The 13,247-nt window shown below is 39.7% G+C and overlaps 1 protein-coding gene across 1 annotated transcript; it reads right to left on the bottom strand.

The window, feature by feature from the left end:
- Positions 1–3,465: 3,465 nt before the first annotated feature.
- On the bottom strand, positions 3,466–12,931 carry CLHC1 (clathrin heavy chain linker domain containing 1). Its single transcript, XM_064448548.1, is given in 5 exon segments — positions 3,466–4,228; positions 6,067–6,337; positions 8,426–8,539; positions 11,257–11,325; positions 12,309–12,931. Coding segments are annotated over 5 exon segments (981 nt in total). The 5' UTR covers positions 12,492–12,931; the 3' UTR covers positions 3,466–3,884.
- Between the last annotated feature and the right edge of the window lie 316 nt (positions 12,932–13,247).

Genomic DNA, 13,247 nt, shown 5'->3' with positions numbered 1-13,247 from the left:
GAGCAAAACCATCTTATATGTGGTGAGAGCACTCACGTGGGAAGTGGATCTTGGATGGGCTTTGTACTTTTTCCAGTGAATAATGAATGAATTTAAAGACAGAAAATGAATAGTGAATTAATTTCAAGATAGAAGAATTCCACAAAGCAGGAAGCACAGCCTACGATTTCCTCCTTCAGGTAAGCGTCCTGGGGCGCCAGACTGCGTAACTAACCTCGCGACATTTCCTCTCATTCCAGTATCTTTAATCTCCACCTAGCTTGTAAGACCCCAATTTCTTCATTAAATCAAGGTATAAATCTGTGGCTGACCTTTGTGAAGTCTGCATTTGAAGGAGGTAAATGCAGCACACCAGTCAAGTGGAGACAGCAATTAAGTCAGTTAGTCAGAGCTTGGCAATAATAAATTGCAGAGGACCACAATGATGTGTACCTGTAAATGTTCATCATTCTTGAAGTATTTTTAAAACTCAGAACCACTTCATTATAGTCTGACCAGACTGTTTTATCCGAGTCAAAGTCTGTCAAACACTGGGAAAATGATACATTCTGGGTTTGATTGATAAATATGAGCAAAAAAGAAATGTGAGTACCGCCAATATCAAAAATGTTTCAGAATCCCTCTTACCTCTCCATCTGTGAAACTGGGTGATTCTTCTTCAAAATAATGTCTGAGACTGGGGACATAAAGTTCTGTAAGGAATGGATTTTTAAACTTGCTTAGGCATTTACAGATGTCTCTAGCTTCTTGGAATTCCATCTCTTCTTTATATGTAACCTTGGGTGTTTGAATGTTACTAAAATACTACTTGGCTTTTATGGACACTTTGGGTAAAAGTATATTGTCACCTTGCTAAATAGACTTTTTAAGACAGTTTTTATTTTTTTCAAGACAAAGTGACTGAAAATTCTTGAGGATGCTGAATAAAACACAGAAGTCTAAATTGCTTTAAATCCCAACGGACAATTAGCAACTGATTCTGGGATTGGGACACATCAAGTTTTTCTGAAGAAAAATAAGGCATATAAAGCAACACCAATACAGACCTCCCCAGTAGCCATTGTGTTTGCTCTAGAGAGTATACATTCAACACTGCACTTGCACTGTTTTTCTTACGTAGCATGAGTTCTAGAACTTCCAGAGAATGTTTAATACGTAACAGCTAGCAAGGAAATAGGCCAGCTAAAGCAGCACATACCTCAGGCCTGCCATTTGATCATGTATCCTTGCTAGAAATAACTTCTGCACAGTAAAAATGGCTATAAAGAAAAAGAATAAAACTTTGTGGTTTAGCCCTTCACCATCTTGTTCAATTTAACAAATACTTTCATTTTTCAGCTGCTGCAAATATTAAACAAGAACCACAAATTCACTCTGGAGAGTATCACAGTTACATCTGCACTGCTTTCTTGAATGATGACAGCTTTTGTGCAGTAAGAACAGCAGTGATCTTTTCAGTCATTGTTTTTGTCCTTTTGGTCAAAATCCGATGTATGCCACACTGTAAAGTGAGTTACAATACATACAGTGTATCTGAGGTCAAACACCCCATCTTATCTTACAATCAGTGTGACAACTAATCAGATAATGATCTTTTGTCACTTGTTACATACATAAGAAACAGCACCAATAAAATTAATATTCACCCACCAGCATAAAATGAAATGAGAAAATGGAACCTGAAGTTTCAATAGGCATAGCAATGCATTATAATAAATCAATTTTCATCTAGCATGGACTGTCCATTTTTTCCATGACGGTGTATTACTACTTCTGAGCGTTCATACCTGCTTGCTTTTCCCAGCATGCATCAAAAAGTGCAGAAGTCTACGGTCACTCGGGTGGTGTCAAGCTGAGTTAAGAGAAAGATCAGGTGTCAGCAGTGAATGCTGTAGTTCTGTTCCAGAAATAACAGTCTGGTCAGCTAAAACAATCTCAATCTGGAAAAATCAACATTTCATGCTCCCTGCATTTCCTATAAAACCAAGCAGTCTCCAAAGTATACTAGCCTGTATTTGCAAACAGTGTGCAATACTTTCTTTTTTTCTCAGTCCTAAGCATTTGCTCAGGGCTCTATTCTGTAGATGTGCTGTGTTCAGCACTACCAGAGTCGACTTTTTTACCTGACTGCTCTTGGAGTATCTGCATCAGCATATATAGTCATAATGGTAGGATTACATTAATTTCAATAACATGAATAGCAAAAAAGCACTAAAAGGGAAAACTACGTTCTTGATTTGTAGTTCACCCTCACCAATTCTGGGAAAATGTAGCTGAACGTTGGTCAAAATTCAGCTGCAATTATATGTAAAGTAGACATCACTTAAGTCATTTATTCCAGATAATGATCTTTAAACTGAGGCTTTAACAAACATTTTAAATCTCTGTTTTCACAATCTTTTGGCAGTATCACCTCTTTCTACCCCCTCTCCTGCCTTTGACTTTTTGAAAGGCTACAAATTCCTCTCTGCATAGCAGATGGAGTACAGAAAATGCTACCTCAGATTTTAAAAATCTGACCTAGGAAAAGACATGATCAGCTAAGACAACTACAAAAGCATCCTGGCAAGGACCTACTTCACAGGGTAGCAGAACTTACCATTTTCTTCAAGCACTACTAAACTGTCCAGTCTTTGATAGATTTGAACCACTCTTGAGGTAGAGGTTCCCATGCTCATTATGAAGAGTGTATCCCTAATAAAACTTGCGTAAATTGCAAGCTCTTCAGAGCAGTAATAACTTGCAAGCATTCGGAAAGGCACTTCTAACTGGCAGGCAATGCTAAAAAAAAAAAAAATTAACACTGATTTATTTCAGAAAACATCTCTACGTTTAGATATTTAACTTAAGGGATATCTTTACAGGACACATTATTCTACATATGTTGAAAACTGAACTTGCTTACCTTTCTCTCTTCCTCATCCACACAATACTTGCAATTATCTGTAACTTGTAATTCTTCTCTTTTAAAGAAAGTTCTCATGTGAATCCTAAATCTGCAGATTTATCCATATAATAAATATGGCCCAGCAGCTTTTAAAAAGTGCCAGAATATATTAAAACTGAAACAAGACAGCAGTAGTTATATCTAGCTTAATTATAGAGGCGTCTGTTACTTGGGAACATGCAGCACAATGACAACAGCAAATGACATTTGCCATGCTTCCTGCTTATACTGGTTGTGGGCTGAGAGCTAAAAAGAGGTTCTGCCGACATGCACCCAGTGGCGCAGGACTGCAGTTGGACACCTTCCTCTCCCTAAGACTGAACTACCCATCTCTTAATAATCAGTCTAAGCTAAGCTCCAGTACTGGCTTTTATGGTGTAATGTGGTCCTCAAATCCCACAATGCCCACAGCAATCCAGGGAGCAGGTGGGTGCATGTAACTGAAGCCTGAATTTGTTCAAAGTAGACATTTGATATATTTTGGCTTGTACTACGACTCTGGTGATGCAAGCCTTCTGGCCTATCAGAAAAAAAACCCAAAAGACCAAGGCATGAGGGTACGTCTGCAATGCACAACGCCCTTTGTTCAGCTCCCTCAGAACAGTGATACACTCGGAGGAGCTTCCCTTACCCACGCCGATTCTAAACGCCTGGCAGTATCTCCCTCCAGCAATGAAGGACAGACACGATGTACTGAAGCGGAGAACAGGATGGAAAGCACATGCATACCATCACCCTACCACACCATTCCAGAGTACAACACACCCACTTCCTTCTACACTGAGAATACATTGCCAGTTAAACGAAATACAAACATGCACTCATTCTGAGACATTAAAAGGGACAAAACCCTGAAATTTGATGGTAAATAATTGCATGCATTGTTTCCACATGCTTAGTGTTTACTATGGTTCATACAAAGAGCTAGGAGACTTCTTTACTTGACTGCTGTAAGAGCTCCCTCTGTTGTTGCGCAGAACAACTCCCAGAAAACACGTTCCATTATCCTTCCATCTTTATCTTCAAGTAGTGAATTTTCAAACACTCCATCCTGCGAGGTGAGAATCGACACGATTTTCTGAGATAAATTTTCATGCTTATTTTCTGAACAAGCAACTGCTATCTTATTCCAGTCTTTAAAAGTACAGGCAGCATCATTCAGAACCTGTTTTAACGCATCTAAAAAGAAAAACAAACAAACAAAACCAACCACATTTACAGATCCTGCATTTGCCCTAATAAGCTTTGTACAATTCATATTAAGCATATTGCACAAACGGTTTTATAGATGCATTATAAATCCTAAGAGTGAGTTAAAAAGAAAAAAAGCTGATCAAATTAAAGACCCTTAAGAAAAACAGTGTTTATTTTAAATGGGAAAGCTTAAAAGGCCAAACCCCTGATTGCACTCAAAATGCCTTCTGAAACCTGTAAGAGCAATAGAACAACGGTGGAGTCGCAGGTACTGAAGTTAAGGGCAGTTTATTGGAACAAGACACAATAAGCACAATAGATGCAAATACCCACCCCCGGCTGCAGAAAAAACCTAATCTCCAGAAATATTATCTTTAAACTTAAGCACTTTTCCTGACTAAGTCCAGGCAGATAAGTATGAGTTTGTTTGCAGAGTAGTTCCAGGACCTGGCACTTGCTGCCCAGGCGGTTTGTTGCAGCTGCCTGCCCTTGGCTTGAGTTCATGCTGCCTGAAGAGCTTCTGCAGCCGTGTCCGGCAGTGTAAGAAAAAAAGTCCATCTGAAAACTTACAAACCTTACAAAGAAGTAGGACTTTGTGTATTTTTTTTTTGTGTCCTAAGCAGTAAGTGCTGAAGTTGCAGGATGCCCAAGAGCCAGCCTATAAGAGGCTTTGCTAGAGGTGAGCAAAGTGCCTGCAGTTATTTCAGTATCAGGGCTGCCCCGAGGGGTGCTCTGTGCAACAGCACAGACTGAACCTGTGTGTGAGTGCAAGCAGGATGGGCCCTCAAAGCTGATACGGTGACCCTCAGCCCTGTGGGAGCTCCGGCAGATGCAAGAATGCACAGTTCAGCTCACTGTGAAAGAAAAGCTTCTATTCAGATCACGTTATAAACTAGCAGCAATGAATCCAAAGTAATTTATAAGCTGAAATGGGAGTTAAATTACAATTTCAAGTTTGAAAGTTTATTACAATTTTGCTCTACTGACTGTTCTTGCTCATTTCCTCCAATAGCTCAAAACTGTCCTTTCTGTGACCAGCTCAGACAAAAGACAGGATTGTAGCTCCCACAGATGAAAAGGGTGGTTTTCTAATCCACTGTTGATTGAGACAGTAAATTAATGCAGTGTTAGGACAGTTTTCTAACAGAAAGAAGTAATCATCTGAAAAAAATAACCAAATACCAAGATTAATACATATTTGCATATGGTTACATCTCCCTTTCCTCACCATAAAAACCCACAATGACCTTGACTGATTTCCCTGAACACTGTGGAAAAGCTAGTAGTGACATTAAAATCTAACCTTCTTTTACTTGGAAAAAAAAAAAAAAGAATAGTTCTTTTTCCTGTAATTCCTCAACAAGCTCTAGATGAGATGATAACCTGAAAATCTTCCCTTATCTGAAATATGGCCAGGAAATAACAATGAAAAACTATAACTTCACTGAGCAACAACAGTCGAAGCAAGAATACATACAGAAGGAAAAAAGGACACCACCAGAAGGCAGCTAAGTAGAAATGAACCTAAGAAAGAACACAGGGAACCCTTCTTTCCTTTCAGCATTCGATTAATGAACTCACGATCCGCTAGAGAGGGACAACCTTGGTTTTAGAACTGTAGGCTCTGAGAACCCCCACAGCCTCCTACTGGGGACCTTGCCAACAGGGTGTGGAGATTTTCTAGTGGGTGTACAAAAAGTAATTCCTTACTTCAGAGCACACACAGATTGATGTTATGATAAAATACCTAGCGGTGTTTTAACAGAGCCCTTCACATCTTGGCAAACACAATGACAAAAGTTTGGATATTTGTATTCACTTCAAATGCTTTCTGTACAAATGTGGTGCAAAACATCGCCGTTAAACCTGAAATAAATATATTGTAGAACAATATTTAAAGACAATACAAGAGCCTTATTATTTACCTAAAGAAAAATGCTTCAGTTGCTTAATCCATTGCTCCAGAAATTCACCCCCTTTACATATGCACAGAGCAACTTTTTTGTGCGCGCCAAACTGACCAAACACAACCTGAGCCAAAGCCAGGTATTTTGACTCCTTGCTTGGTTCCACTTTCCCACAATCATAAATAGTATCTCCTACTGCCTCAGGAAAGGTTAACCTGAAGAAAACAAGGTAATGTAACAGAACAGTGTTACTAATGTGTCCCGTAACTTTGGAATATTTCAAAAGAGGCTACAACAAGTGGATTGTGTAGATGGGCATATTTCTGCTTGTGTAAGTATTAAACTATACCCCTTTCATCTCTTTTTCTCCTCTTGCAGCCTTAATACCCTATATTGAGAAAGTAACCTCTTACTTCTTTTCTTTAATCTCCCAATCGCAGCAGAGAGGGCCCTTAAGAGCACTGAAAGCAACAGGAGAATTCTTTCAGGGATTACTGCAACTCCAGTCCCTGCAGTTGGGAGGAACAACTGCAACCTTACAGTGTTCCTGGATGTGGGAGGTTCAAGGCTGGTTTCAGGAATAAGGAAATGGTTGTGCTGTTCCAAGTTATGATGGAGCAGAGTGGCCGTTGCCATGCGGTCCGCTGGTGAAAGCAGCTCTACTCAGTACTGCCGGTATTTACAATTTGGGTTGTCAGTCTCACAATAACTCACAATAAACTCAGAGGAACACGTCAAAAAAAGGTGAGTTTTAGAAGCCTAGTCAGATTTCCAGGGACTATTAGAAGAACAGAAAATGGCTGAGCCATATAGCTTGCTATCCAACTTCATGCTTTCTCCAAAGCACAACGAAGATTCAAAGAACAAGCGGAGGAAATTTTGTCATATTAACAAAAGCAAGCTATTTTGTAGTATGACATTCAGAAGTAGCTCAGCTGGCTTTAATACTTCCCTAAGAAATTCTACCTGACGACACAGGAATGGGCAATAGGTAAAATTTTGCCAGGCTTACAGCGCACAAGAGTGTGGCAATTATTACCTAACGTAGCACAGCAAAATAGTGCAGCAATTACAGGGATTTATGCTGTCAAGTGTTACGCAACCTGTCTGCTACAGGTGGTGTTACCAGTTTTGCCTGCAATCTAAGTGGTTTAGGATCTATTTATTTTTACTATTGTAAAAGGCTTTTAAAATCAGTACAGAACTTTATAGTTTTCAAATAGGAGGTAAAGCTCCTATTTACCTATACAAACAAGGCATTGTTATGTTCCAGTTACAGCATATTTTTCAACTGGCTTCTCCAGCAAACAAAAGCAATTTGCAGATCCCTCACTACTGTAAATAGCTGTAATATGTGAAACTAGAACTTACAGCTGCTTTTCACTCTTCCACGCTAAAGGAACTAAGCTGTTACCTACTAACACCGCATTTAGTAATATTTTATGATTCCCGAGGTGGTCATAAAGCATGGCTTGAGAAACGGCTGTTCAGTGTGATGATGTAACTAGCCAGGTCTTATTACTGTAAGAACAATGATGACTTCGGCATGTCAAAAGAGCAGGCTGTAAGTGGTTTTTTGCATTAGGAGGATAGGTTATGGGTTAGGACTGAAACAAAGTGGTGGTATTTTGATCCTGACACGAGAGGGTTTAGAATCTCAATTTAAAACTAAAATATGGCCTAGCATTAAAGAATGTTGTTGCTCTTCACAGGAGTCTTTCAGCAGAGAGGCACCCATTACAGTTAATTGAATACCAGACTGTTCTAGTAGGATTTTCACCATTTCAAACAAATCTACGCTGGATTAGATTAGATTTCTCAGATAGCTTAAAGTATTCTCCAAATCAAAAATGCAGAAAGAGACACATTTCTAGGAATTCAAATATGATTTTATCCTATCCCCATACGTAGAAACACAGAGGTCAAGTGCAGGTAGAGGGTTTACAGTTTAAAAATGTTTTTAGTGTGATTGTGTTTGAAACTGTGGATCTGGTACTGATATGAGCAATAAAATGAAAGACATTAATATCCTAGTAATTACAGTTTTTTTAATCCACAGAAGGCTTTGAAAATCTTATATCTGCATAATTTTTTAACTACAGTGTAAGAGAAAAGTGTTTCAAACAAAGCTGGAGTCTACAATACTGTAACAAAGGCTGACAGCCACCAAAACGTGTCCTTCAGAAGGAGCTGTTGATATTACTTGTTTGGTTATTTGCTTATATTGAATTTAGGATTTAACAAAATAACAATACAAAAATACATCCATTAATGTATTTTTAGTTGTGTTTTGTTTGAAAGGATTTACCCTGAAGAAAAGGCAAAGCCTCGTGACAAAGAATGGCATATCCTGCTGTGAATCTCAGTGCAGAAGAACCATGTACCTTTGCTGTTTAACCCAATGTGCTACTAGATGTCATTGCTTTTCAGACAATGCACATTTGACTGCTCACAGAGTTATGGCTGAATTGGAGGGTGTCCAGCTACAGTACTTTAGTTTATCAGAGTGTCAAAATGTTTCAGCAAAGGAGTTTTCTTCCTTTCAGGCAGCTAATAGCTAAGGAGATGAAAACAGAAGTCATTGGCTTGAGCACCCAGAAAAGTATCTCTCACTATTTAAGACTTCTTAAGTTTTAGACTTTGTTTGCTGATACCCACCAAATGCCTCTGACAAAATTCTTACTAAATCTTTTATGAGATTGAGTCTTATCAGATGCTTTGTTAATTACTGCAAATGAAGGTTGCACAAAACTGAAGGCAGAGGGTTCATGGCAGTATTTTACCATTGAGAGGCAACGGGTAAATCTCAGGGAGGTTTACAGAGTCGTGGGGTCTTTAAAACATAGTTCTTCAAGTGAGAATACAGAAAACATGACATCTGCTGGTAAGACTACAAATTTTTTAACTTTGTAATTCAGATCCTGTATACTAGCTTATCACAGTTTTTCTCTCAGTTACTGCCTTTCAAACTTGAACAAAAGCCAGTAAATTGCGCAAAGGGAAAAAAATAACAACCAAATGATCTTGTACAGTTTAGCAATGTCCCCATGGATCCTTCCAAAGGAAGGACAAAATACTCTACTGCTTCACTCTCTGACATCATCAGTATCATTGAATTTTGTGTTTCCAGTTGCAAACAAAAACACTGAGAGGACGATGAAATTATGAAGACTATTTTGCATTTATCTGGAATACTGAAAATAATCAATAGTTTTTATATACCTTGGATTACAGAAACTAATTTTAATGAATCTAACTAGAATATTGCTTTATGACTCAAAAGACTCAAAAGAGTAATTAACACACATAACAGTAAGGACTGGACTTTCAAACTAGTGGGTAAGCCTTTGATCTTGGCTACTGCACAAAATTTGTCAGTAGAAATCAAACGGTTTCAGCACTGTGTTAGGAACAGATTTATACTGGACCTTCAGATAACTACTTAACCCAACTCCTCACCAACCAGAAGAAAAGCGGTGGCTGTGAGTTCTCCCTCTCTGCCCCTTAGGGCACATCCTTAACATACAACAAAGGGAGGGAAGCCTTACAGCCTTTCTGATTTTCCGTTTGGAATATTAAACATAAGGTTTAAACCCACACAAACAATTCTCGTTTGATAAATCCCAAATTCCTAAGAACTGACATCAACAAAAACCCTGTAAGAATGGCCCCAGTTATCAAGTTCCTACATTTAAGACACTTCAGAGCTTCTTCATTATAGAGAATTCCCCAAGGAGACTTTACTGTGCAATTTGCCACAGCATCATACTGACCATTGGAAAGTAATTCACTGAAACTAGGAAAGAGGAAGAAAAAAAAAATACAGAACATGGTATGTTATACAAACTTTAAATAAATACACATATACATATGTAAAATGGGTGGCTGATGGTATAGCAATCTAGTCAAGAAGCCCTAACACACAGAATACACAGCTTTAAAATATACGTATTTAAACTTAGTGTATCTTCATCACACCATTTTCCAGTATGAAGCAGCAATTTTGTTTCCACGCATCCAGTTACATCTCTTCTGCCTCACGACCTAGTGCTTCTGACAGCATCCATACTGAAAACTTTGAGGAACCTGGGGGGGAGTTTTATTTCTGGGCAACTGGAAAAAGAAATGAACTATATTTTAACATATGTCTTGTAAAACACTGATTTGGGAAGGACTAATCTTATTAATCGATGGCCAGGAACAGGAGAGAGTTATATCTGTGTAACAATTACACAGCAGGCCGTATGAGATGAGTTGATGAACTAATTCCTATTTTTAATCTCAAAGGATTATATTAGCAATGAGATCCAGGCACCCAGAAGTAGACAGCTGGATTACTGGGGTTTTCAAAAGCATCTGATGTCCAATTTCCTCCAGGCATCTGAATGCTTTTGAAAAACCCTCCAGTTGTACATTTTCATCTGTACTTGCAGAAATATATTTAAGATTAGCTTGTCAGTTTTCACAACAAACAGAACCACTGGTCTCTTCGATTTCAGAACCTTTAGAAAAAACTGTTGAACTCAGTTTGCTGTCATACTGTTCTGCTGCCCTCAGTAACACCCATCCCCCCAGTTTGCCATGTTATTCTACTTCAGACTGCGTATGGCAATATAAGTGGCTCTCTTCAGAATCCTACTAGGTACGTGCAGCTACTTTACAATATTTCATCAATATAAGACAATAAATGAGAAAAAGTTCACAACTCACTCACTTTCCCGTATTTCTTAACTGCAGGCGGTGCATCTTAGCGATGCAGTAGGCTCACTTTGAGGCTTTATAGGTTTTACAGGTGGAGAGAATCTGTGTGTGTTTAACTTCCAGGCCTGACTTCCAGGTTTTCTGCAAGCAAAGCCTTTGCTAATTACACCTCAGGTTTGACTGCACAAGGATCAGCACCAGGATGTGAAGAGCAGCAATCTAACAGCACGTTAGCAAGGCTTTACACAATCACTGGCAGCTTTCATATAAAAATAAAATGAGAATTGAAATATTAAAAAAATATAAATGAGAGAAGCCAGCTACAACTAAATTATGTCCTAATTAAACCAACATATTTTGCTCTAAACGTTATTAGAGTTAACTTACTTGTCTTCAAGTAACATTGCTCTTTTCTTGTAAGTATAATAGCTTCACGGACTCAGATTCCAGCGCTTTTAATCTCCCTTGAAGAAAAGATGCATTCCTTCAGCCATTCCTGATTCTGGCAATAAATGCCTCATATTCCTGTTTGATTAAAGTCAGGATATTCCTCTATGCTGTAACATACTCTATTATCTGTGAAAGTATTTTTGGGCACGATATTTACCTGGAGAGAACGAACTGAAAAACAACTTTCTGGAACTTTCTAATAAGCATGACAGGTTTAAAATAAAATGAATAGATGAAATAATACTCCTCAGAGCAAGCTCCATAGCACTGCTCTAACAAAATAAAAAAACAGCCCTGAAAGCAAGTAACATTGTTCAAGATGAGGAAAATACAGAAGAACTTCACATTGTGAAAGACAGCCTCTAAACTGACCTCAGATTCCATAATCACAAATGTTATTAAAAACTAAGGCAATCAGCACTTATCTGGACAGCTGCAGCATCCATTTCCATGTAATAGAAGATATTTTCTCTAGGTGGGCACTAAATGTCCTTAGCACTCACAGGTGTGGAAAATCAAAGGAGCAGGGACTGTACATTTTAATGTCTTAAAGTAGCACTCCAGCTAAAGATTTAAAAACAAACCCAGTAACCATTATTCCTATCCACCTCAAAAACTAAGAATCTTTATCATTCTTGGCACCTCCCGTCTCAGTCAGTGTCTGAAAAAAGCAGACACAATCAGGCAGGCAGGAGTCCTTCAGGAACTTCAGCAACAACCTTTCAGCTGAACTGAAGAGCCATTAACACTGTTATAGGACATACAGGATATATGTCATGGGTCTTTTTAGTTACATAGATTTTCTCCTGGTTTAGGACAGATTTTTAATGCCTTAACGTTCCAAAACTGCCAGAAAATTAAGAAAAGTGGTTATCAAGTGTGAACCCAACTATAACTTCTGGTAGTATGAATTCATCATAGTGGCTTCTATTCGACTGCACAAAAACCAGCTGGGAATATACCAATCCTTCGTTTCCGTAACTACACCAATAGGTCACCATTAGTCTGCTTACACCCCTTTTTCTCCAGAAGACAAAGAAGCAGCAAACCACTTCTTACTTGTTATTTTACCTGAAATTATTTACCTCATTTACCTAAAGAACATTTACCTTGTCAAACACATTACTGTCTATAACATAACGCTCCTCATACGGTCCTTGCTCAGCGCATCACGCTTGCTCAGCTTCTGTCAATGTACACCCTCGTACACTCTCCAGCGGTCTCCGGTCCTTTTCAAAAAGGGTGTGAGGGAAGACAGAATGTTTCTCTGCTCCCATGCAATGGCTTGGCATAGCAACCTAGCACCTTTCTCACACAAAGTCTAAGCCTCTTTCCTCCTTTGTTCAACAACTGCCTCAGGTGAAAACCTGGAAGAGTTGAAATTGTTAAAATAGCATCAGCTGATACTCATGCATTCAAGCAAGTCTTCATTCCGCTTTAACCCTTCCCATATTAAAATCATAAGCATAAAACCACCTAACAATTTCCAAATTACTGTGACTCTCTGTTGTCATTGTATGTACCTAGTGCTCCACTCTTCCTAACTTACCTATGGCTTCTCTAATTTTAAAAATATTTTCCCTACAAACCCAGATAAATCCAGCACTGATCTTGGGGAACCCGCAGGTAGCAAGGCTGCTGTAGAATGTTTTTAAACTGCTTCCACAGGGATGGACCGAGGCGAAGGGCACCGATTTCTGGGATTTCGTGCTGCAGCGCAGACGCGCAGCCACGCAGCCATCCAGCAAAGCGGCGGTGCCCAAACCGCCCCCGCCCCCGCCCCCGCCCCCGCCCCCGCCCCCGCCCCCGCCCCCGCCCCCGCCAGAAGCGGATACGACTTCCCCGCCAAGCCCAGCCTGGCTGAGCGCCGCCTGGCGCCTGAGCCGTGAGGCGGGCTAAGGAACGCCCTCAGGGCGGGCTGAGGGGCCCGCCGGCTCCTCCCCTCAGGGCGGGCGGTGCCCTCAGCTGCGCGGAGCCGCACCGCGGTGCACGGCGGGAGTCGCAGTTCCCCCTCCCTGCCGCCGCCGCGCCCCTGGGCCGGAACTACA

The sequence above is a fragment of the Phalacrocorax carbo genome, chromosome 3 (assembly GCF_963921805.1).
Source record: "Phalacrocorax carbo chromosome 3, bPhaCar2.1, whole genome shotgun sequence".
NCBI lineage: Eukaryota > Metazoa > Chordata > Aves > Suliformes > Phalacrocoracidae > Phalacrocorax > Phalacrocorax carbo.
The sequence above is the reverse complement of the archived record's forward strand: the minus strand, read 5'-3'. Positions and strand labels throughout refer to the sequence as shown.